This window comes from Pristis pectinata, chromosome 1, assembly GCF_009764475.1.
Source record: "Pristis pectinata isolate sPriPec2 chromosome 1, sPriPec2.1.pri, whole genome shotgun sequence".
NCBI lineage: Eukaryota > Metazoa > Chordata > Chondrichthyes > Rhinopristiformes > Pristidae > Pristis > Pristis pectinata.
The window spans coordinates 37,463,517-37,490,572 of NC_067405.1; the positions used below are offsets into that span (position 1 = coordinate 37,463,517).

At 41.9% G+C, this 27,056-nt stretch overlaps 1 protein-coding gene across 3 annotated transcripts in view; it reads right to left on the reverse strand.

The window, feature by feature from the left end:
- slc4a10a (solute carrier family 4 member 10a) overlaps positions 1 to 24,985 on the reverse strand; it is a 182,086-nt gene extending 157,101 nt beyond the window's left edge. For all 3 annotated transcript variants that reach the window (XM_052025762.1, XM_052025752.1, XM_052025742.1), the window contains exon 1: positions 24,883 to 24,985. In XM_052025762.1, coding sequence (XP_051881722.1) covers positions 24,883 to 24,930 — 48 coding nt within the window. In that variant the 5' untranslated portion in view covers positions 24,931 to 24,985. The remainder of the gene's footprint in view (positions 1 to 24,882) is intronic.
- Between the last annotated feature and the right edge of the window lie 2,071 nt (positions 24,986 to 27,056).

The window sequence follows — 27,056 nt, forward strand, 5'->3', positions numbered from 1 at the left end:
ATCAGCAGATGCCTCCGCCTCCACCCCCCCCCCAGTTGGTCAAATGCAAATAGTGCTGTAAACTGCTGCAGAATTAATGCATCATGGCTACAGCCAGGTCCCCAGGCAATGCTCTGCAGAATTTGCTCCCTTAGTCATACACCCCAAGCTGGATGTTGGGGGGGGGGGGTGGAGGAATTATCATCAGTTGGGGTTGACATGTGGCACCCTACGCAACAGGAAAATCTGGAATCCCCAGAGCCTTTTGCTGGTCTCTGGCAAAGAAAAATGACTTTTCACAGCTCTTCCTGAATGCAGAGTGTCAGTGATCCATTTATACAAATGTGGACAACAAACATCTCCAACTCCAGCCTGAAAGGAACCCAACACAAACACTTGTGGCCATGGTTACCTTGACAGTCACTAGCGAAGTGGTTCTCACCCCATTCAGATGTTGTAGTTGTGGCTGCAACATTCAGCAAATTTTACTGAAAACATCCTTAATGAAGCATTGTTCAGATTGGAAAATTCCTTCCTTAATACACAAAAGGAACTATGGCTTCCTATTGAGAGCCCTTCATCCCTTCCATTTCCTACATTTTTGTGTAGACAGTCCTCCTCTGCATGCTCTCTACTCAATCGTCCAGTCATGCTTGATTCTGTAGTCCCACACTCATTCTTGGGAACAAATGGTTTGTGCAAAAGCATAGTGCACTATTCCTTTCATACTAACAACTTTTAAAAACTCTGCACCAAAAACTCTTCCCCTCACTGCTCCCCCCCTCCCTATTTACAACAGCAGGCAGTAGAAATCAACTATACAGTTGATTACCAGCAACACACAAAATGCTGGAGGAACTCAGCAGGTCAGGCAGTATCTATGGAGGGAAATAAACAGTTGACATTTTGGGCCGGGACCCTTCATCAGGACTGGAAAGGAAGAGGGCGGAAGCCAGAATAGATGGAGGGGAGGAAGGAGCACAGACTGGCAGGTGATGGGCAAGCCCAGGTGAAAGGTGGAGGAGGAGGAATGAAAGGGAGTGATGCAAAAAGCTGAGAGGTGATGGGTAGAAAAGGCAAGAGGCAAAAGGAGGAGTCCAGTAGGAGAGGACAGTAGACCATGGAATAAAAAGGGGAGGTGGGGAATAGACGGGTAGGTCATGAGGTCAGAGGAGGGGAAAGATGGAGTGAGGGGGCCCACAGGAATGGAAGGCAAAAGGTGGGGGGGGGGGGAGGAGGATGGAGAGGCAAGAGGGGATGGGCTACTGGAAGTTAGAGAAATCGATATTGAGGCTGTCAGGTTGAGAAATTACAAAAGGCGAAATACGAGGTGTTGCTCCTGCAACAGGCCTCACTGTGGCAGTAGAGGCAGTGGATAGATGTATCAGCATAGGAGTGGAATGTGGAATTGAAGTGGCTGGCCACTGGGTGATCCTTGCTTGTGTGGCAGAGAGTGAGGGTGGTTAACAAAGCATTCACCAATCTGTGTCATATCTCACGAATGTAGATGAGGTTGCACCAGGAGTGCCAGATGCAATAAATGACACCCTCTGATTCACAGGTAAAGCGCTGCCTCACCTGGAATGACTGTCTAGGGCCCTGAATGGTGGTGAGGGAGGAGGTGTAGGGACAAGTGTAGCACTTTGTATGGTTGCAGGGATAAGTACCAAGAGGGTCATTAGTGGGGAGGGATGAGTAGACGAGGGAGTCACCGCGGAGAGGGTGATCCCTGCAGAAAGCCAGTGCGGGGCAGGGGGGGTGGAAGTTGCAGAAAATGATGTGTTAGATGCAGAGGCTTGTGGGATAGTGAGGACAAGGGGAACCCTGTCCCTGTTATATCAGGGGTGGGGTGAGGACAGATGCATGGGAAATGGAGGAGATGCAGGTGCAGGCTGCATTGATGGTGGCAGAAAGGAAATCCTGTTTACTGGGGGGAAAAAAGGGGACATCTCTGATGTCCTGGAATGGAAAGCCTCATCATGGGAACAGATGCAGTGGAGGCAGAGGAACTGGGAGAAGGGGATGGGGTCTCTGCAAGTGACAGGGTGGGAAGAGGTGTAGTCAAGGTAACTGTGGGAGTCAGTGGGTTTGTAAAAGACGTTTGTGGTTAATCTTTCCCTGGAGATGGAGACGGAGACGGATCCAGAAAAGGGAAGAGAGGTGTTGGAGATGGACCAAGTAAATTAGAGGGCAGGGTGGAAGTTGGAGACAAAGTTGATGAAACTGATGAGCTCAGCATGGGTGCAAGAAGCAGCCCCGGTGCAGTCAATGTAGCAGAGAGAGTTGGGGAGCATTACCGGTGTGGGCTTGGAATATGGACTGTTCCACATAGCCGACAAAAATACTAAGGCATAGCTGGGGCCCATGCGAGTGCCCATGGCTACACCTCTGGTTTGGAGAAAGTGAGAGGAGCTAAAAGAGAAGTTGAGGGTGAATACCAGTTCTGCCAGACGGAGGAGGGTGGCAGTGGAGGGGAACTGTTTGGATCTGTTGCCGAGAAAGAAGCAGAGAGCCTTAATGCCTTCCTGATGGTGGAAGGAAGTATACAGGGACTCGACGTCCATAGTGAAAATGAGGTAGTCGAGGCCAGGGAACTGAAAGTTGTAGAAGTGATGAGGGCATGTGAAGTGTCATGGACATAGGTGGGAAGAGACTGGACCAAGGGGGACAAAATGGAGTCAAGTGGGGCAAGAGCAGGCAGAAACAATGGGTGTACTGGGGCAGTTAGGTTTGTGGATATTGGGTAGGAGGTAGAAATGGGCAATGCAGGGTAGGGGAACTGAGGTCAGAGGCAGTAGAGGGGAGATCTCCAGAGGCAATAAGGTCAGTAATGTGCAGGGGACTCTTATCACTGCTACCAAACAAAGTGCTACACCTATCCCTACACCTCCTCCCTCATTGCCATTCAGAGCCCTAGACAGTCCTTCCAGGTGAGGCTGTGCTTCACTTGTGAATCAGAGGGTGTCATTTATTGCATCTGGTGCAGCATCCTCTGCATCAGTGAGACCTGACACAGATTGGGTGACTGCTTCAAGTACTTTTGTTCCATCTGCCACAGAAGCAAGGATCTCCCAGTGGCCAGCCACTTCAATTCCACATCCCACTCCCATGCGGAGATGTCTATCCACGGCCTCCTCTACTGCCATGTTGAGGCCAGACACAAGTTGGAGGAACACCTCATATTCCATCTTGGTTGTCTCCAACCCGACAGCCTCAACATCAATTTCTCTAACTTCCAGTAACCCTTCCCCTCTTCTCCACCCCCCCCCCCACCTTTGTTTTCCCTCGTTCCTGTGGCCCCTTCACCTTCTCTTTCCCCTCCCCTGCTTTCATGACCTGCCCATCTATTCCCCACCTCCTTCCCTTTATTCTATAGTCTGTCCTCTCTTACTGAATTCCTTCTTCTTCAGCCCTTTGCTTCTTCTACCTTTCACCTCTCAGCTTCTTACATCATTCCCTTTCATCCCTCCTCCCCCAACCATCTTCCCTCTCTCACCTAGACTCACCCATCACCTGCCAGTTTGTGCTCCTCCCCGACCTTAATTTCTGGCTTCTACCCTCTTCCTTTCCAGCCCTGAAGGATCTCAACTCAAAATGTTGACTGCTTATTTCCCTCCATGGATGCTTCCTGACCTGCTGAATTCCTCCAGCATTTTGTGTGTGTTGCTCCAGATTCCAGCATCTGCAGAGTTTGTGTTGTGGTTGACTACCACTTTAAGTATCTTTGGCAAAGTAGGAACTTGTTCTTCCTGCTGCTGAAGATGGGTTCAATTGTACATTGAGAGGGGATTAGATACAACAGAGCTGGTGTCAAATGAGTGCTGCGTAGTTATTGATGACCTGCTAATTCTGATTCCCCCAGCTGGTAGAGCTGTGCATTTGTTGATGCCCCCACCCATCTGCAATGAGGGTGTCACATCCTCCAAAATGTTTAAAACACACAACTAACTAATTCCTTATTCCACCTCATTTTATTACAGCAAGCTGTCAGTTTGTTTTTCATAAGGGAAACAAAGCTACATAATTCAAGTGCAAATATTAAATGCTTGAAAGTTCCTTTTAAAATTAAGCCACTCATTGTTTGGAAATGATGAAAATGTGCAAGGAGGTACTGATATCTGGCCTGCCTGAAATTCAGCATAAGAATGTCAAAGACCATGAGGAAGCTTAGCTCCAATCTTACACATGTCTTTGCACAGAGCCTGGAGCCCATCCTTTCCACCATACAAGTGGTGATCAGCCCCATGTCAACACTTAAACCGAATCATTGCGCAACCTCTGACAGCACTCCATTGCAACCAGGCAGCATTACCCAATATCCAAGCCATGCTCACAAGGTTAGTCTGGATTTCAGTATTACTTGGGGCTTCAATGCTGTTATGGCACTCCTGCAATCTGTTTTCTGCAGATAACTGGATCATCTGACTTCCCACCCTGGAACACTCTGCCTTTGTGTCCTCCCCTCCTGCTCTTGGTTGCTACCAATGGGACAAATAGTAAAGCCAAACATGCTCAGCATTCAACCCAACTTTGCCCAAGACTTGTATTTGTAGTTTTCTAGTCTTCAAAATGAAGTGTGGTCAGTCCAAAAGGACTCCCCAACCAACCCACAATTGGATGGGCTCCTGTTTATATGCAAAGGCCTGTGGAAGGTTGGAGGTGGGCTGCACCATTGTCACACAGAATTTCAGTCAAGTAGACTCTGCATTGAACAGCTGCAGTGCATGTCTCAGTTATAAAGACACGCTTCCCTGTGCGCAATCCACAATTGGTGGTGTTCCTAATCAGTTTCACAAGGTAGCCAGCAATCCAGTCTGTATACTAGGAACAAGTTACATCCCATTTAATGCTGCAGTTGTTGCAGTACACTGATTAAAATGTACAAATATAATGCTGATTTTAAAATTCAGTTTATAACATTTAAACTCACCCACAAAGTAGTATTTAAACAAAAAAAGGACAAATGTTAACATTTAGCTTTGCAGGATATTTTAATCTTAATCAAATTAAAAGTATAATAGCACAAAAGCATCAAAATTATCACTGCTGGCACTCACTGCTCCCCGAGGGGAAAAAATGGCACGTTACCACTAACTTGGATTCAGTTGATCTGTTCTGCCTGGCCAGTTGATCGGTGGCACATTCCAACTGTTTACTTTGTGGATTCTGATTTGCACTGCAGCAGTGAGGGTTAGAGGGAGATGAACAGAGAAATAAGTTTCCACTGGTTATAAGGTCATAAATTTTAAATTGTCAGGAGACCAGAGGCTGAGAGATTTTGGCTAGAGCAAATAATTGAGGGCATAGATTATTGTACCTTTTAAATGAAACACAACTAGTATAGGAAACAGATTAAGAGGGATGCAGAAGAGGTGGGGGAGTTGCATTACTATTAGGGAGAATGTCACAGCAGCACTAAGAGGACATCTTGGAGGGCTCATCCAGCAAGGCTACATGTGTAGAACTCGGGAAGAAAAGGTGCAATCACTACGATGGGGTTGTACTCTTGGCCTCCCACTAACCAGAGGGAACTAGAGAAACAGATGTACAGGTGCATCATGGAAAGTTGCAAGAACAGGGATATTGTAGTGGGCAATTTTAGCTCTTCTAATACTGATTGTGACTCCCTTCCTGCCAGGAGGGTGGATGATGAAGAACTTGTTAGGTGCATCCAGGAGGGATTCTTGAAAAAAAAAATGTAGATAGTCCAACTTAGTATGGGGCTGTATTGGACTTTATAATTGGGGAATGAGCCTGGCCAGGTGATTGAAATTTCAAAGGGGTAGCATTGTGGGAACAATGACCATAATTCCATAAGTTTTAAGATAGTTACGATTAAGAATGAGACAAGTCTTCAGACAAATTGTTGACACTTTAGGTCAAAGCCCTACATCAGGGCTAAGGGTGGAGAGGGAAGATTGCCAGTATAAAAGAGGGGGAAGTGATAAAGGGGCCAATAGGTGATTGGTGGACCGAGGAGGGGTGAAGGACTATGGAGCCAGGTAGGGGAGCAGTGGAGTTGGGAGACAGAGGCAAGTGAATGATAGAGGAAGACAAAAGAAAGAGCCAGGAGTTGGGAGGTGAAGGTGAAGAAAGTGGAGACAGCTGAGAGGGTGGAAAGCAGATACACAAGGGCCTCTAGTGCTGGAGTTTGACAAGTAAAGAAGATTATAAATGGGAACCATTAGGAGAGAGATGAAGGGCAGATGGAACAAAAACCAGATTGGGGGGGGGTGGCAAAAAGTGTGAAATGTGTGGGTAGCAGGTGGATGGTATCTCAAGGGGGAAGGGAACAACAAAAAAAAAATGGGGAGCACCAGAGAAGGATTGGAAGGGTGGGGAAAAAGCCACACACTGGAGGTGAAGGTTACCTGAAATTGGAAAATTCGTATGTTCATACCATTGGGTTGTGGGCCACCCAGGCAGAACATGAGGTATTGTTCCTCTAGTTTGTATTGGGCCTCACCCTGGCAGCAGGGAAGGCAGAAGGTGGACAGGTCAGTGTGGGAATGGGAAGGGGAATTCAAATGGCATGCAACTGGGAGCTCAGGATGGCCATCGCAGACAGAACACAGGTGCCCTGCAAATTGGTCACCTAGTCTGCACTTGGTCTTGCCGATGTAGCAGAGGCCACATCAAGAGCACCAAATCAACAAGGTTGGAGGAGGTGCACCTGAATCTTTGCCTCACCTGGAAGGGCAGTTCAGGAGGAGGTGCAAGAACAAGTGTTCCACTTCTTGTGGTTGCAGGGTAAAGTGCCAAAGGCTCATTGTTTTGACAAATGAGCAGGACCCTCTGGGCTAAAATATGCATCCACATTGTTATGTCATTTTATGCAGGTGTATCAAATGAGGGGAGAGAATGTGGTTAAAAAAAGGACTGGAGGAGAAAAGGCAGCAGGAAATAAGAATATGAAGGGGAAAGGGGAGTGAGGACAAGGAGCTGGAGAGGATAGAACAGGAGATCAAAGTTGGGGAAAGATGGTTGAAGATAGCATCAGGGTGGGAGAGGAAATCACAACAAGCTTAAAGTATGCAGAATCAATACATGCAAACACCACACCACTCATGATTCATGAGTGTAGTCACTATTACTAAGAAGGTGCTTGGGAAGCTGGAAGGTCTGAAGGTGGATAGGTCACCTGGATCAGATGGTCTACACCCCAGGGTTAGAATAATACAGCACAATACAGGCCCTTCAGCCCACCATGTTGTGCCAACCTTCAAACCACTCCTAAGACTATCTAACCCCTTCCTCCCACATATCCCTCCATCTTAAATTCCTCCATGCACTTATCTAACAATCTTTTGAACTTACCCAACATATCAGCCTCCACCATCACCCCCAGCAGCACATTCCATGCACCAACCACTCTGGGTGGTCTAATCCAGGCAGCATCCTGGACCCTTTCCAACACCTCCACATCCTTCCTATAAGGAGGTGACCAGAACTAGACACAGTACTCTATGTGTGGTCTAACCAGAGTTTTGTAAAGCTGCATCATTACTTCGCAGCTCTTAAACTCGATCCCACGACTTATGAAAGCTAACATCCCATAAGCTTTCTTAACTGCCCTATCCACCTGTGTGGCAACTTTCAGGGATCTGTGGAATATGAACCCCCAGATCCCTCTGCTCCTCTATACTGCCCAGAATCCTGCCATTTACCTTTTATTCCACCTTGGAGTTTGTCCTTCCAAAGCGTACCATCTCATACTTCTCTGGATTGAACACCATCTGCCACTTCTCAGCCCAGCTCTGCATCCTATCAATAACCCTCTAAGCTTTGACAGCCCTCCACACTATACACAACACCTCCGATCTTTGTGTTATCTACAAACTTGCTAACACACCCTTCCACCCCCTCATCCAAGTCATTAATAAATATCACAAAAAGTAGAGGTCCCAGAACCAATCCCTGTGGGACACCACTAGTCACAGTCCTCCAATCCAAATACACTCCCTCCACCACAACCCTCTGCTTTCTACAGCCAAGCCTCCTTGGATCCCTTGGCCTCTGACCTTCTGAAGAAGCCTACCATGCAGAACCCTGTCAAACGCCTTACTAAAATCCATGTAGATCACATCTACTACACTCCCCTCATCAATCTTCCTGGTCACCTCCTCAAAAAACCCTATCAGGCTAGTGAGTCAAGATCTTCCCTTCACAAATCCATGCTGGGTGTCCCTAATCAGTCCATGATTCTCTAAATGCTCATAGATCCTATCTCTTAGAATCCTTTCCGACAGCTTGCCCACCACAGACGCAAGGCTCACCGGTCTGTAATTCCCTGAACTATCCCTACTACCTTTTTTGAACACGGGGACAACATTCGCCACCCTCCAATCCTCCAGTACCATCCCCATGGACAATGAGGACTCAAAGATCCTAGCCAACGGTTCAGCAATTTCCTCCCTAGCCTCACGAAGCAGCCTGGGGAATATTCCGTCAGGCCCCGGGGACTTATCTGTCCTAATATTTTCTAACAGCTCCAACACATCCTCTTGATATCTACATACTCTAGAATATTACCCTTATCTACACTGTCCTCAGTGTCACCAAGACCCCTCTCCTTGGTGAATACTGAAGAGAAGTATTCATAGAGAACCTCACCCACTTCCACAGCTTCCAGGCACAGCTTCCCACCTTTGTCTTTAATCAGACCTACCTTTACTCTAGCCATCCTTCTGCCCTTCACATACGAGTAAAAAGCCTTGGGATTCTCCTTAACCCTACTCACCAAAGCCTTTTCATGTCCCCTTCTCACTCTCCACAGCCCCTTCTTAAGTTCTGTCCTTGCTACTCTATATTCCTCACGAGCCCTGTCCGATCCTTGCTGCTTACACCTTACGTATGCTGCCTTCTTCCTAACTAGTTGTTCCACCTCCCTTGTCACCCATGGTTCCTTCACCCTGCCATTCCTCCTCTGCCTCATCAGGACAAATTTATCCCTAACATCCTGCAAGAGATCCCTGAACATTTACCACATCTCTATAGTAGATTTCCTCTCAAAAATGTCATCCCAATTTACACCCTCTAGTTCTCTCCTTATAGCCCCATAATTTGCCTTTCCCCAATTAAATATCTTCCTGTCCTCTTTGCTCCTATACCTGTCCATGACAATTCTAAAGGTTATGGAGCAGTGGTCACTGTCCCCCAAATGCTCACCCAAGAGATCAGTCACCTGACCCAGTTCATTACCTAAAACTAGATCTAATATCGTATTCCCTCTAGTTGGCCTGTCAACATACTGTGACAGGAATCCATCCTGTACACACTTAAACTCCACCCCATCTAAACTTTTGGCACTAAGCAGGTACCAATCAATATTTGGGAAGTTGAAGTCTCCCACTATAATAACCCTGTTATTTTCACATCTTTCCAAAATCTGCCTTCCAATCTGCTCCTCGGTATCCCTGCTGCTACCAGGGGGCCTATAGAATACTCGCAGTAGAGTAACTGCTCCTTTGTTCCTAACTTCCACCCATATTGACTCTAGAGAGGATCCTTCTACATTTTCTCCACCCTTTCTGCCTCTGTAATAGTGTCCCTGACCAGTATCGCCACCCCTCCTCCTCTTCTCCCCCCCCCCCATCCCTTTTAAAACACAGAAAACCAGGAATATTCAATATCCATTCCTGCCCTGATGTCAGCCATGTCTCTGTGATAGCCACAATATCATAGTCCCATGTACTTATCTTCAAGAAGTAGCTGAAGAGATTGAGGAGGAATTAGGAGTGATCTTTCAAGAATCACTAGAATCAGGAGTGGTGCCAGAGGACTGGAAAAAAAAATAACAGATGTCACTCCACTCTAAGGGAGGGAGGCAAAAGACAGGAAATTATAGGCCAGTTAGCTGGACTTCAGTAGTTGGTAAGATGTTAGAGTCCATTATTAAGGATAAGGTTTCAGGGTACTTGGAAGCACATGATAAAATAAGCCAAAGTCAGAAAGTCAGCATGGTTTCCCTGAGGGGAGATCTTGCCTAACAAATCTGTCGGAATTCTTTGAGGAAGTAACAGGCAGGATAGGCAGTAGTCATCGTATAACTTGGATTTTCAGAAGGCCTTTGACTAGGTAGGTGCTGCACGTGAGGCTGCTAAAGATAGGAGCCCATTGTGTTACAGGTAATGTACTAGCACAGATAGAAGATTAGCTGATTGGCAGAAGGCAAAAAGTGGGAATAAAAGAGGGCCTTTCCTGGTTGGCTGCTGGTGACTAATGGTGTTCTGCAGGGGTTGGCGTTGGGTCTGGTACTTTTCACATATGTTAATGATCTGGATGATGGAATTGATAGCTTTGTGGCCAAGTTCACGGATGATACAAAGATAGGTGGAGGGGCAGGGAGCCTGCAGGAGGACTTGGACAGGTTGGGAGAATGGGCAAAGAATTGGCAGATAGAATACAGCATAGGGAAGTGTATGGTCACGCACTTTGGTAGAAGGAATAAAAGGTGTGGACTATTTTCTAAATGGAGAGGGAATTCAGAAATCGGAGGTGCAGAGAGACTTGGGAGTCCTAGTGCAGGATTCCCTAAAGGTTAACTTGCAGGTTGAGTCAGTAGTAAGGAAGGCAAATGCAATGTTAGCATTCATTTTGAGAGGACTAGAATATAAGAGCAAGGATGCAAGGCTAAGGTTTTATAAAGTGCTGGTCAGACCACATTCGGAACATTATGAGCAGTTTTGGGCCCATATCCAAGGATGTGTTGGAGTTGGAGAGGGTCCAGTTGAGGTTTACAAGAATAATCCCAGGGATGAAAGGGTTAACATATGAAGAGCATTTGACAGCTCTGGGCCTGTACAGTGAGAAGGATTTTGTGGGGGGGTGGGGGAGGTGGTGGAGGAAAAAGAAAAAGAGCACTCATTGAAACTTACTGAATATTGAAAGACCTGGATAGAGTGGACATGAACAGGACGTTTCCTGCAGTGGGAGAGTCTAGGATCAGAGGACCAGCCTCAGAATAGAACTATGTCCCTTTAGAACAGATGAGGAATTTCTTTAGCCAGAGGGTGGTGAATCTGTGAAATTCATTGCCACAGACTGCTGTGGAGGTCAAGTCATTGGGCATATTTGAAGTGGAGGTTGACGGGAAGGGGAATTTAAAATGGCATGCAACTGGGAGCTCAGGATGGTCATTGCAGACAGAACACAGATAGGTGTTACAGGGGGAAGGCAGGAGAATGGAGTTGAGAGGAAATAATAAAGCAGCCATGATCGAATGGTGGAGTGGATGATGGGCTGAATGACGTAATTCTGCTCTCATATCTTATAACATTAACACTTCAATAATTAACCTACAAGAACAAGTTGCCTTCCTTTCTGAGGGGTACAACTTCAACCAGTAGTGCATTTCCCCCTCAATTCCCATTGACCTCAGTTTCCTCAATGGCTTCTTTAAGACATTCTCATCAAGTGTAGCCTTGATGGCAAGCACAGTCACCATCTCCTCATCTCCGATGTGCAGCTCTTTCAACCAGGTGTGGAGCAAAGAGGTACTGGTGAAAATCAAAAGGATCAGTGTGCAAATAAATCCATTTGACAACAATGTCATTAACACTTCACTGGTGACTGAGATTAAGAACAGAGTGGAAGACATCACCACATGTTCTTCCCACACACCCAAGATGTGATTATACACAAGCATGTACTGCAACTGGAACTATGGATCAAACTTCTACACAATTCTCAAACTTTAATCCCATTTTCATGATTGACTCAAAAAAAACTACATTATCCATTTGCTTAATGGTTAAATACACAATGCTGGCAACCTAATTTCTAGATAAGAATCTTCTAACAGTCAAGCATCAGACAGCAATAAGTAGAGCAGTAATGTACATCTTCATGCTACATTTCAAACAATGAAATAATGCACACAGAATACAGATTCAGTTGGACAACAAAGCTACAGATGTCAACAGAATTAAGCCTCAATACATGATGGCAAGAAAAGTGAATGTGTAGGCACAAGGGAAAGACAGTCTGGTTTACAAACCCTCAGGAAGACTTTCAATCTGATGCAAAAAAAATTACATTTTAGGCTTTTGCAAAAAGTAACAATAGAGCATGTTTGAAAAATCATGGTCTATGCATCTGGGGGAAAAAAAAAAATCAAAAAACTGCACATGCTGGAAATTTGAAATAAAAAAGTCTGGAAATACTCAGCACGTCAGGCTGCATCTGTGGGAAGAGACATTCCCTGTGTACTTGTTTGACACATTACGCCTTGCTTGAGAAAGACACGTCTGTATTATGTATAACAAATGCACAAAAGCAAGTATCCTTGAACCATTTAATGCATTTTGAAAATTCCACCATCCCTTCATCTTTTTGGATCCAGGCCCAATCTTTGCCTGGAGCACAAGAATTGGGCCCCACTCCACTTGATTGGGCCAAATGCAACTGCACTGCAAAGCCATGCAGAATCCCAGTTTAACAGCAGATTGGGAGGAACTCCAAGCCTCAGGAATCCTTGTCCTTGCCGAGGATCCAGCAAGAACCCAATATTCTTCCCACATATGAAGCAACTTGTAGTCGCAGATGGAGACTTCTCCCTCATTCCTCCTGGGAATTCAGGTTTGATACTAGAGTCCAGTGAATCCAGTGGACTAGCTGAGAATTTCAGGGTGGCATTAATATACATTGATCTTTAGTACTGCACATTAAGAAAAATTGTTTCACTTAAGATCATGCTATATTAACGTTAGCTATGGTGTCAAAATAATTTAAATTGCTAAAATAACAGTTATAACCAAATTAATTTGCACTTTCCTCATAGCATTTTGCCTCTCAGGATTAACAGTCAACTCACTGAAGTAGGATCTCAAGCTAAATTACCCCAATAGCTAAAATTTCAATTGTACTTTGATCATCCTCAGCTGATATGTCCACCAGTTAGATTTAAGTTCACATAATCCCTACTCTTTATTAACTAATGCTTTTATGCTGCTGGTCTGAAATGTTTGCAAAATTGGTTTTATTATTGTAACAGTTTATGGTGGCAGAAAACATTGAGTTTTAACTTTTGTTTAACTTGGACTATCATATGTGTAACACTTCGATGCAGTATATCCACAATGCCTCAACTGTAATGTAACTTTATACAGACCAGAGAAAATAGAAGTGGTGTGTTTGTATACAATTATTTAGTATTTTCCCGTTATATTTTATGTGCTATTATTCACTTTACCATCCACTGCCACCTTGGCAAGTATTTATTGGAATGATTAGTTAAAACTGTACTCAAGAATCATTTTCTGCATGAAATAGATCCTACATGTCTTATATTTTACTCCATTTTCCTTTCCAAATATCTAGTTGAATTTCAAAATCATTATTCATTCATTGAATGAAATATTAACATACTTAATTGCAAATAAACAATAGGCCAGGGAATACTGGCAAGCCTTTATCATTGTGGGGGTGCCTCTCTAGTGTTTTCCCCACCTTCAATACAGAACCAGGAAAATGGGATACAAATTATCCAACTCAAGGATTCCCAAATCCACCCTCCAAAACAGAAGATCTGGGAGCCAATATAAAACTAATCAAATTTGGGAATCAAAACCCCCTAGTCACAGCAAAGGTAACACATGAACTTACATAGCATCTCAGATGCAGCAAAACATCCCTTCACAGGAATTAAAAAGTTTGATTTACACTGACAGATTCAAGAACAGGGAAGAAAAAAGTTCTAAGGAGTGACTTATTCACAAAAGAAAAATAAATGCTATCAACACCACAGTGTGGAAAGGAGGCAGGGATTCAATAGAGAGAAGAGGTATTTAAGAAGTTGGCAGTGCTCAAATAAGAAGTCACGTGATCCAAACTGGATGTCTTCCAGATGGCCGAAGGAACATAAGTAAAAGTTTACTGGGAATCAGCTCAAAGGAGCATAAGCTAAGCCCCACATACAACATAAAGTTACAGAGAGCACAAAGGAGAAAAAGGAGTTAAACTATGAAAGGATGATTCCTCAGCCAGAGCTACAGAAGGCTGATACTCCAAAGCCATCAGAAGCCTCCACTGAGTCTGTAGCTTTCTACATCTGTGCATTTCAAAAAAAAGGCAGGAATATGGGAATCCACAAAGGTGGATAGGTTTGCATGCAATCTGACTTGCTAACAAAATAAACTGCAAACAATCATTGTAAGTGAAATCATTTTTTTTTTAAAAAACTGTGGCCAATGGACGATGTGTCAGTCAGTGGCAGAGGAAGGAAAAGAATATACAAGACAGTTAATGAGCAGAGGACAAGGTGACTGGAATTGCACTTAAATAAGTTTTTAAAACATACAACCTGGGCAACATTGAACTTTTTAGGTTGTAACCTCCTTCATTCATTCCTTACCTTCCTCCCTCACTTTTACTGTCTGATAGGTGGTGGGATAAGAGTGGTGCTCATGATGGTGAAGATATGTAGCATACAGAATACCTCCATAAAGTTCAAAAGACACTGAGTTGAGTACTTCAAGGCTCTTCCAGAATGCTTAAAGCAGAGGAAACATTTCTTCATTCTGTTCAATTGCATTCCTTGTGACAGCATGCTCTTATGCTTCTGGATGTGTGACTGCATTGCAGATTTTTAATTTATTCTTTTTTGGGATTGTGAGCTTCACTGGAAAACCCAGTATGTATTGCCTATCCCTAATTGCTCTTGATAAGGTGGTTGAGAGCCACCCTCTAACTATTGCTGTCTTTCTGGTGAAGGTACTCCTCAGAGCTGTTGGGTGGCGACTCCAGGATTTTGACCAAGCAAAGATGGTGTACACATGTATGGATAGTGTACGACCAGCAGGCAGTATTCCCACTTGCCCACTGCCCTGTCCTTCTTGCACTAGATGTCAGAACTGGAAATAGCAGTCAGAGTACCCTAGGGGAGTAACTGCAGTGCATTGTCAATGGTACACAGTGTGTGAATGTTTAGGGTGGTAGACATGGTATCAATCAAGCTAACTGCTGGATGACATGAGGCTTCTTTCCATTGGAGCAGCACAACTGTACCGATCCAGTAAAGTAGAGAGTATTCCACTGTGCATTATAAAGGCTTTGGCTTGTCAGGAGGCAAGTCACTCCTGGGTATCCAGCCTCTGATCATCTCTTGTAGCCATAGTCATGTGGCCTGTCTAGTTGTGGACCATTGATGGTGGTAAACTCAATGACAGTAATCCCATTGACTTCAAATCTACATGCAAAAAATATTCAATATCTTAGTAAATGGCAGAGCAGGCTAAGGGGGGGGGGGGGCATAATTGCTTACTCCTGCTCTTATTTCTTACTATTGATCAGCCAGCCCTAAACAATTCTACACTGCTGTTAGGAATTCCCAAGTTTACTCATTTAATACCTACAAGATAGCAACAATTTAGTTTCCAGAAGGTCAGTGTTAGCTTTCTACTGCTAAAAGTGCTGAAATAACTATTTTCTTAGAAATAGAACCATGAGAACTTTTAAAAAATTAAAAACACTGAAAAATAAATGAGTACATTTTTGGCTTTTTGCAACAATGTGTGAAAAATATCTGCCAGAAAATTACAACGTGCAAAATTACAACACTAGTTTCATAACTACAAATATCAGGCAAGATAAAAAATCATTTTAGGCTTAGATGAATTGTAAGTAATTATAATGTAGCTATGAGAAAATAAACAATAATTTCATTCTAAAATAATGCTTCCAAACATAATGCTTTCTTGGCAATGAAAACCTTTGCTGTGCAATTATTAAAATTTTTGAATTGAACTCCAAGACACTTTCATTATTACACTGCCAATTTAAAGAAACCACAACTCAAAAGAGAACAGAATAATCCAGTAAATCCAGGTCAAACAAGTACAGGGAATACAAGATCAAAAGTTGGCAGATTTACAATACACACCAACATGGCAATACAAATCTTTAATTCAGATAATTAGTTTTGCTATACTGATTTTTTTGTGTATTAGATTTCAAGATTTTATCCTCATTATACTTCAACTTCCTTTTGCTGAAGCATTAATTCATGTTAGTTTAAGAGGCAACTGCAGTCTTTCCATACTTATCACAAATGTCCATAATGCATGGGTACAATTGGATAGTAAGTGTTAGCAGGAACAGATGAGATTTGAAAAAAATTGGAATTAAGAAATTTTGCAATAATACCAAAGTTAAAATATAAATTTCCTACCTCAAAGTACTGCAGAAACATTGAGATAATATTTTAAGGCATTTTAAAGTTATGCATAGAAAATACTAGTGTATTCTGATGTATCATTTGTATTAAAAGGACTGAGTATGTCTCTGCTATCCTTCCACAAATAGTGATGGAAACAGTGGAAAATAAGGTCCCCACCATCACCTCTCATTCCAACCCTGTCTTTTTTCCCACTTTCCCTGTTCTCAGAACATATCATGCACCCTTCCTACTCCAGAATCCTGTAAGCAGCAATGGGACATGGTTACCCAAGGAGGCACACCACCCTCTCATTGGAAGGCAGACAAATTAGATCAATTGAACAGGGAAATTCAAGGTCTAAACTAAAATTATTTGTCTTCTCAAAGTCAAATTTCAAAGCATACTGACTTTTTGTAAAACCAAGATAACATGCCTAAATGACTATTGCCTGTTGGCTCTTAACATCCACCATCATAAAGTGTTTTGAGAGGCTGATCACAGCACACATCAACTCCAGCCTCCCAGACAACCTCAACCTACTGTAGTAAGCTTATAACAAAAACAGGTCCACAGCAGACACCATCTTCCTGACCCTACACTCATCTCTGAAGCATCTGCATAACAAAGACAGCTACATCAGACCCCTATTTATTGATTACTGTTCTGCCTTCAATACCATAATTCCAAGCAAACATCTCCAAATCCCTAGACCTAGGACTCAACACTCCCTTTGTAGCTGGATCCTAGACCAACAGACCGCAATCAGCAAAACCTCCACCAAGGTTATCTTCAACACTGGCAGCATCCTCTGCCCCCTACTTTACTGCCTATATACTCAACTGCATGGCCAAATTCTGCATTAACTCCATCTACAAGTTCACAGATGACAACACCATAGTGGGCTAGATCTCAAATAATGACAAGACAGTACAGGAAGGAGATGGAGAGCTTAGTGGCATGGTGTCATGACAACAACTTTTCCCTCAATGTCAGCAAAACAAAAGAGTTGGTCATTGACTTCAGGAAGTGGGACTGAGCACATGCCCCTCTATGTATCAATGGTGCCGAGGTGGAGATGGTTGAGAGCTTCAAATTTGTAGGTGTAAACATCACTAATAGCTTGTACTGGCCCAACCACATAGATACCATAACAAAGGAAGTGCACCAGAGCCTCTACTTCCCCAGAAGGCTAAGGAAATTCAGCATGTCCCCATTGACCCACACTAATTTTTATAGATGTACCATAGAAAGCATCCTATCTGGTTGCATCACAATTTGGTATGGCAACTGCTCTGCCCAAGGCCACAAGAAATCACGGAGAGCTGTGGACACAGCTCAGTCCATCACGAAAACCAGCTTCCCCTCATGGAGGGTGTCTACGCTTTGCTGCCTCAGAAAAACAGTGAACATAATCAAAGACGCCTCCCACCCCAATCATTCTGTCTTCTCCCCTCCCCCACCCTTCCATTGGGCTGAAGATACAAAAGCTTGAAAACACATACCATCATGCTCAAAGACTTCCTCTATCCCAGTTATAAGACCATTAAAAGACCTCTTGTATGACAAGGATGAACCATTGACCTCAATCTACCTCATCATGGCCCTGGCATCTACTGTCTACCTGCACTCTCAATAACAGTAATACTATATTCTGCATTGTCATTGCTTTTCCCTTGTAGTACCTCAATGTATTTTTGTGAAATGATCTGTACTGATGCCATGCAGAACAGAGTTTCTCACTGCATCTCAGTACATGTGACAATAATAAACCAATTACATTCATGATCCACTGCAGAACTTGATAAATAAAAGTTAGCAATTCTTTTCCCATCTTAATTTCAGAGGCTGTAACTTTAACCCCAAATAAAACACAAGTATGGGGTGCTTTGGTCGCAAAGATCTTTTAAATCTCAAATCCAGACCACACAGACCTCCCATCAAAAATCACCACCTCTGCCCATTCCAACATCCTCTGATCACCAAATAACCCTACAATCTACTCTATCATACCCCCTGGAGGGGTGATATAGAGTCAAGCCTCCAGGAAAATGGCCTCTTCTGCAGGGACCCAAAGCCAAAGGATGCCTGGCACTTCTGCAGATCATGGGTGAAAAGAAAATAAAGTTTGGGGTGAGGAGACATTGGTAGGGATCTTTGTTTCCACTGTTTACACCACTATTTGTGGAGAGATAGCAGAGATAATAGCAAGATAAAAATCTTGTCCTTATACGATTTGTATTTTCCTCCGGAGTACACTAGCATTTCCTATGCACAATTCTTCGAACAAAAAAGCACACATTTTGGAATTACAACATCCCTATCACCTCCCCAGCATCACCTCCATGGTTCTATTGTCTTAAAGTTCTGCCCCACTAACCCTCTGTTACATTTATGCACATAGAACATTTATTCACAGAATACTTCAGCCCCTGAAGACAAATGGATTCTTAATCCAAGTTGTTCAAGTACCATTACATTCCCCAATCTTCAGACTCTCTCAACCTCATGACCCACTTTGTCTAAATGACATCTTGGTACTAGAAGTCTACCTTGCATTAAAAGATCTTCACAAGAATTTGTGCAAAGATTTTCATTGCCATCTGAAGTTGTCTGCCTTGACTGTAATAAAAACTGTAATTTTGCTGCCAAAGATTTATTCTGTTCAACTAGTTTTATCCATACTATCCAAGCATGTAAAAGGCACTCGTTAAGAATACAATACAATCCCAAAACAGATAGGATTTATAGATTGTGTAGTCTGTAATGGATGAGGAATCAGAATCAGTAGTCACAACACCAATTTCAAACATGAAGCCCAAAGGAGGATTACATACAAGTAGCAAGGGATATGGGATCATAAACATACATTTTTTCCTGTGTCAGAGAAGTACCTTGGAGAAATTCCCTTCAGAATAGCATTGAGAGAAGTTAAACATCAAATATTAGAACAAATTCTCCCTGCATGAATGATTCACAAACACCTCCAAGCAAGAACAACATTACAATTCAAAAGACATTCCTGGAATTGGTTAAAAACAATACACCAAATCTCAATATAATGATTACTTTGATACCCATCAATTCTGCCTCTTCACAAATCAAGGGGACACAGCATAGTGCAGGAATTTCCTTTGATGATCTGCATAGAAGAAAGTTGGATTGAGCCAATGCACATCTCCCATTAGCAATTGCATGAATGTAAATGCAAATGAATAGAAGCTGCATAGATGCAATTAACAAGTTCATAGGAAGGAGTTATTTTCCTTCTCTGCTTTTGCCCTTGGGAAGAATGCACAAAGATCAAAATTTACACATTTACAACATTTCAAGCAACAACCAACATTCAAATTTATTGACCAGTCAATTTGCATTTTTCACCATGAACAAGATACATTATCTTAGGTTTCAGTGTACAAGTAGGTCATCACTTACATTTAGTTAAATACCGAACCAAACTGAACTAGTTCTCTGGAACAGCATCCATCTTGCGTGCTTTTTGAAGTAACATTCAAAGGGCATTGGATATTAAATAATCCACTGAACATGTTCGAGAGTCAGATTACTACAACCAATGTGCTGAGTTAAAAATTTCATGCAAGTTGTTTTCTTCAGTCCAAAGGGTCCTACTCAAATAGGTGGTATCATTGAGAGTGAAGAAGCTTATCAAAAATTACAGGGGATCTTAATCAGCTGAGTAAGTGGATAAGGCAAGGCAAATGAGCAAGGTAAATAGAGTTTAATTCAGATAAGTGCGAGGTGTTGGATTTTGGAAAGTCAAATCAAGGTAGGACTTTCACAGTAAATGGTAGGGCCCTGGGAAGTGTTGTTGAACAGACGGACCTTGGGTTCCCTGAAAGTGGAGTCACAGGTTGACAGCATGGTGAAGGTGGCTTTTGGCACATTGACCTTCGTCAGCCAGGGCACTGAGTATAGAAGTTGGGAGGTTATGTTGCAGTTGTACAAGATGCCAGTGAGGCCATATTTGGAGTACTGCGTGCAGTTTTGGTCACCATGCTACGGGAAAGATGTTATTAAACTGAAAAGAGTGCAGAAAAGATTTATAAGGATGTTCCCAGGACTTGAGGGTCATACATATATATGCCAGAGGAAGTGTTTGAAGCAACTTTTAAAAGACAGTTGGACAGGTACATGGATACAAAAGATTTAGAAGAATGCAGGCAAATGGGACTAGCTTGGATGGGTATCTTGGTCAGCAAGGAGCAGTTAAGCTGAGGGACCTGCTTCTGTGCTGTAAGAAGCTATAACTATGACACTAATAAAGGTAGACATCAAAATGACTTCCTATTTTTGCAAAATATGTTATTGTTTATATATTTCTAAAATTGGTTATATTATTTTGCAAAAAGGCAAATAAATTGTATTTTTCTTCTTAGAGATGGTTAAATTACTAGATTAAATGAACAGATTTGATTGACATCTACAGGCCATCCCCAGGTCAGGAATGGTTTTGTTTTTGACAGATGCCCATAAGTCAGAAAATGCAGAAAGTGTATTTATGCAATGTATGGGATGTCCATCAGCCAGGCATTCATAACCCAAGGAGGGCCTGTAACTTCATGACCTATAAATATGAGCAACAATTTCATAAATAGATCAATATATATGGATCTATTTCTATTTACAAACATAGAAAAAGGAATAAAATAACTGCCCAATGTCAAATTGCAAAGCAAAAATCTGCAGATATTGGAAATCTGAAATAAAAACTGAAAACTCAGCAGATCAGACAGCAACTATGGAAAGGGAAATAGACTTAACATTTTAGATTGATATTTTTATTTTATCTCCTCTTATTCTTCAAGTTGAAAATAATCCTAATTTTAAAACAAAATTTATAGTCTTTGGAGACTCGGCATCTACATGCCCATAGAATAGTTTGCCATTATTACTTGAATTTAAAGAATTTACTTTCTGAAGAAACAAAAAACTGACTTAAAATAGAGACAAACTCAGGAGGTATCTGGTCATAAATTTAGACTCAAGTAAGATTACAAGTACATCTTTGCCTTTATTAAATACATTCATTTATATATTCAATCACAAAGTGCTACAGAGTAATGAACATTTATTTGATTTACCATAAAACTAATTTATATCAAAATTTAAACATGAATAATTTAAACCAGGAAATATTTTTTCACATCTTCCCCAATTTTCTTGTCAAATCCTGAAAAGGTTTTGACTCTTGGAGATATTATTTCATAAGCACCAAAAGCCTCCATTATCAAGTGATAATGCTTATGACATTGAACACCTGCAGGCTACATGTGGCTCAGGGGAGCGTAGGCAAGCCTGTTCATGTCCTCATGGAATATCTGAATATATACACTTTCTGATGACCATAAATAGATAAGGATTAGGAGCAGAACCAAGGCTTTATTTCCCCCCCCCCCCCCACTTCCTTTCCCAAATTTCAACCAGCTGCCAGGAGTGAAATCTGGTATCACACCACAGTCTGATAATCTTGAACTGTTCTACTCAGCACCTTACCATGTAGAGCAGTTAGTTACTAAATCTATCAAGGGAAGCATTTTTTAGATGCTTGATAATAACATATCAAGATATAAACAAAAGATTGACATCCCAATCAGCACTGTGCCACATATTAATGAAATTCCCCATCTTTTTTCTCCGTATTTAAAAATAAAGGTAACAATGCTGTTGAAACAGTTGTCTGTTTGGTCTATGACACCATTGGATGCAAGGACCCATTCTACACCTGTGGCATTTGATTAGACGCTAAATTATAATGGTACAACCAAAATGATGTTCAACATATTCACTGTTCGGACATTTATCAGTGTGCCAAGAACAGTTCCATTGAGGCAACCAAAATGCTGAGGGACTTGCTACTCAACTTTGTGTTTTATAGAGCATGCATAATGTTCTGCTGAAATCAGGCTGTGGTAAAAATACCCTAGTGCAATTCAATTTATTAGCAAGAATTAAACCATGGGGAGTTCCATCTAAAACTGCCTCCTATTTCCCAGTTCTTGTCCTATCCTGTGTATTTTGCACTCTTCCATTTCTGGCCTTCAATGCATCCTTCCCCCTTCACCCATTCAAACTGCAGTGTCTAAGCCTGCAGCCATCTGGGTCCACATTCGCAGATCCATTTAGCGAACCTCTTCATACCTCTGTTCAACTTCAAAAGCCTTCAATAAACCCAATTCTTTGTTTATGCCTTAGCTATTCACTGGCCAGTGTCAATACTGCTCATGAAAACCATCTTAAAAAATGGTACTGCATAAATGTAATTAGCTGATGTAAATCAGTCAAGTTAATATATCGGAAAATAATTTTAAAAATGCATTTCAGTGAAGTTCTACCTCTTCTGGTTTATGCATACACAATATTTAACGTTTAATTTTAAAATGCACTCTTCAATTGTGCAAAGAAATGCATAATGTGTCTATTTACAAAACAGTCAATCTCAAAGCAAGCAAGTTCTAAGCTAAATGAATAAATTTCATTACATGTCATATTTGGTGCTGGCCTGACCATACCAAGTAAGTTTATTACAACAGGAGATAGTAGTGAAACTTAGGGTTTCAATGAAAGGATAAGTTGGAAAAGCTATGAAAACAATTCATGATCTTGCAATTAATGGTATTAGGTACAAAAACAAACAAGTAACAATTTCATTACAATTAGAGCATTGTGTCTAGTTTTATATTTCCCATTTTGAGAAAAGGATGATGTCAAGGACACAGGATGGGTAGAAGTGATGACGTTGAGGGCATGTCTTTTTCATTATAAGGGCAGACTAAAGAAAGAGAATCTTTTCATTAGCACAAAGAATGTAAGCAAATGTGATAACAACAAAATTTTGAGTGAATGTCACAGAAAAATAATTCAGCAATGTGGACAAAGGGTAGTGAAAAGAACTAAACAGATAACTCCTCAAGGGCAAGCATAAAACAGACTCATAGCCTTCTGTTTTGTAAAATTCTATCATTCAGCAGTGTCACCACATTTAAAATTAATAGAAAATAAAATTTGGCTTGAGAGGGAATTTGAATATTAATTCACAAGGCAGCAGTACATCTGACAAAATTACCCAAATCCACTTACATCATTAGTATCTTAACAAAGGAAGCTCATTAATCTCATTGTGTAAAATTGCTAAATTTTTGAGACCAAAAATTAAAATGGCTACCAGATCACTTTATCAATCCAATTTTGACTTATGTTCTGGATTTACCTATTTTAAGATCACAATTATTAATTCAAATCCCTATATACATTTCTAATTTTACATAAAATTAAATTTAGCAGCTTACTTGTAGGTCAGGACAATTTTTAAATTAAATAGACATATGATTTATTTTAAAAACACATTGTTAACATCAAATACTTGTACAAAATTTATAATGGTTAGCTTTCATATGTCATTCAAGGTGGAGAGAAAAAGTTATATTGCATTTTTCACAACCTCAGGTCACTCCAAAGATTTTAAGGTTAATTGAGTACTTTATAAATCGAGTTGCTTGTAATAAAGGAAACACAGCAGCAAGTGTATACATAGCAAGATCCCATAAAAATGCATTACAATCAAGACCAGATTTTTTGTGATACTGATTGAAGGACAAACATCGTCCAGGATGTTCTCTTTGAAATAATGTCAAGGGATTTGTTAACTAAGCTCGTGTATTTTTAGATAAGTGACTTATCCAAAAGACACCTCAACAGTGTTGCACGTTCTGGGCACTGCACTGAAGTGGTAATCTAGGTTGAGTGGATATTGAGCACGCAACATTCTGAGTCAGGAGAAAGAGTGCCTCATATGACACCCATTTTAATAAATGGTTTGTAGAATTTAACCTCGTAAGAAAGTCAAGTATCTCCTTAATGCATTGATCTAAAATATAATACATAAGCGATTCTTTCTTAGTAACTCCAGGTTTAAGGAGGAAAATGGGAATTAAGAAAACTATGTACGAGAAAAGGACCAAAAGAACTTAACTTCAAGAAAAAAAATGCTTTCCGTGTTAAAAAAAAACTTTTCAAATGGCTCATTACAAACGCTTAAGGACATATCTGAAATGACGATTCATTTGCCAAACTCAACATTCCCATGTATTAAGTGTCGAAAATATATAATTCTGCATGTTAATTGTCAACAGAAGTGAACCAAGTAGGTTTACTGGCCCTGACCTGTGTACAACTGCTTCTACAGCCTACCGCTGCGTCAAGTCAATTTCTTAGTTTTTCACCGTTATAAGACTTTCGTTCTCACAATGTCAATCTGCTAACACCCGACCCTCGCCATCGCAAATTTTCCAATATCATTCATGAAAGAGGCTCATGGCCATTCACAATTCAGCGGGCTATATTCCGCATTCATGACTCATGCCGCTGCCGTGAACTTTAATATCTACCTATATTTGCATAGGCTCATAAAGATGTGATTTTTGGGGGGGGGGGGGGGGCGCACAATGACTGCCTCGAGGATTCTGCCGGGTCAGGTGGAAATAATTTTAAATCAATGCGTTTTATTGCAGAAAGCACAGATGGTACCAAAACAGATAAAACAATTATTTACAGCATTTACACCATTACCGCTCGCAAACCACTACAAAAAAAAACTGTCGCTCGGGCACTCTTTACTCCGGGGATATAAACATCACCTCTAGACCAATGAAGGCAAGGAAATTACTGCAAAACGGAAGGGAAAACGCTATTGCCTCCCCCCCAAGTGCACAGAAGATGCAGTGAAGAATTACCGTTGGTAATAATGGCTCCATTTGGGCTCCTTGCTCCTTGGTGTCCATGCCTACTCCACGCAGATACCTGACTCTAACCTCTCCGCACGGTCTCGCTGCTTGATATTCGTATCAGGTAACACGGACGCGAGCGGCCAATCACACGGCGGCCGCGGGCACGTGCCCAAACCCCTCGTCCAATGGGGAAAGCGGAGGTGATTTTTCTACCAATGGTGTGGCAGCGGCGGGGGCGTGCGCTCGGGACGGTCGGACTTGTAGTTGGGTTGTCGGTCCTTCTGCTCGGCTCGGCCGCGCGCATCGCGGGTCCGCGGGCACCGGCTGGGAACGGCGATGTGTCCTCATTTCTGATGTGTCTGTAATTTAATCCCTCGGCATCTTTAGCTGATATTTTAGTCCACACTGAAATTGAGGTTTGGGTGGAATACATAACGTTGGCCGTGGAAAGCCACAGCTGTATGCAGAGAATTTCTCTGAATTGCTAGTTAGAGGTCACCAATGACAATACGGATAACCCGAGAAAGGGAAATGCCGGCGAGGTGCGACTCAAGACAACCCTCGCCAGGGCAAGGATTTGCAGAAAAAGTAACTGCACGTATATTTACACTCCTTTTTATATGTGATGAGAACAGGAATAAACATGACAAATGCACCAAACAGCAGGCATATGTGAGTGTTTTCCTAATACCCATAAGGTCGAATTGAATACAGACATATGTATACTATACATCATCATCATCTGGAGAAACAGAACGTTCAATTCAGACTGAATGGATTCCCAGTCTATCTGGTACATAAACTACTCGAGTTGACAGGAGCGTTTCCATGAGCCACCTAATAAAAATGTCGCGAAATCCATTTGATATTTTAGTTTCCTAAACCCACAATTTAAAGAAGATAAAATCCCAACAGATTGTGTGTTGCTCCAGATTCCAGCATCTGCAGTCTCTTGTGTCTCCAAATCCCAAATGTTTCTGCTTTAAATCGAGTTACTGGAAGAACTATTAAAAAAATGCCTCTAAATGTTCTGAGGGGAAGAAAATACTGCTGCATTGTAATAACTCTGTGGTCGTTTCAGCGCGAATGCAGCCCATGACACTATCCCTAATATAGCATATATCGTCGTAAATATTGTTTCCCCATGCCACGCTTCGGAAGTCCGGATAGGTAACAATCCAACAACAACAACTTACATTTAGTTAATGCCTTTAACGTAGCAAAACGCTCCAAGGCGCTTATTCAGTCTAAAAAAAATGACCAAAAAGACAACCAAAAACTCGGTCAAAATAAATACATTGCCTCCAAAATTTAGAACCTTGGCTGCTGAAGGCAGGGGTGCCAAAGTCGGGCCAATCAAATTCTGGGATGAATAAGAGACCAGAATTAAAAGACTGCAGATATCTCGAAGGGTTATAAGGCTGGTAGAGGGAATGGGCAAAACCATAGATGATTTGGTGTCCAGGATACAAACATGACAATTAAGGCACTGTTTAAGTGGAAACCAGGGTGGGATAGAAAGAGGGAGACCAGCCAAGAAGGCATTGAGATAATCAAGTCTGGATCTTTCAAAAGAATCAATGAGAGATTCAGCAGCCAGTGAGGAGGTAGGGCAGTGTTCTGCCATCACAGAAGGGTAAATAGGCAATCTTAGCGGATGCACATTATGAGATCCAAAAGTCAACTCAAGGTAAGCTTGTGAACAGATTGTTCCAAACCATTGTCAGAGCGAAGAAAGAAGTGGCCAAGTACAGACTCTGTGACTTGGACAAAAGACAGCAGCATTACTCATCCCTAGATGTTGCTATGGAATTTTCTTCTCACCTACTGTTGGATGGCAAACAAGCAATATGACAATTTAGAGACAGCTGGGGAGGGATGTCAAGAGAGATCATGATGTGGTAAATGCTGAGTGTCATCTTTATACAAGTGGAAACAGATGCTGTATATTTAAATGACATTGTGGGGCATCATGCACCAGAATTCTTTTTCTGAATTTGAACATTATTTTCATATTCACAGGTTCTTGTGATACAGAAGGAGGCCATTTGGCCTGTCATGTCTATGCTGGCATTCAGAAGAATCCCATCAATCCTATTCTCCCATTTATCTGCTGTAACCTATTCTTTCTCATGTGCAGACTTTGATTTTCCTACCACCCTCCTGCACTAGGGGTAATA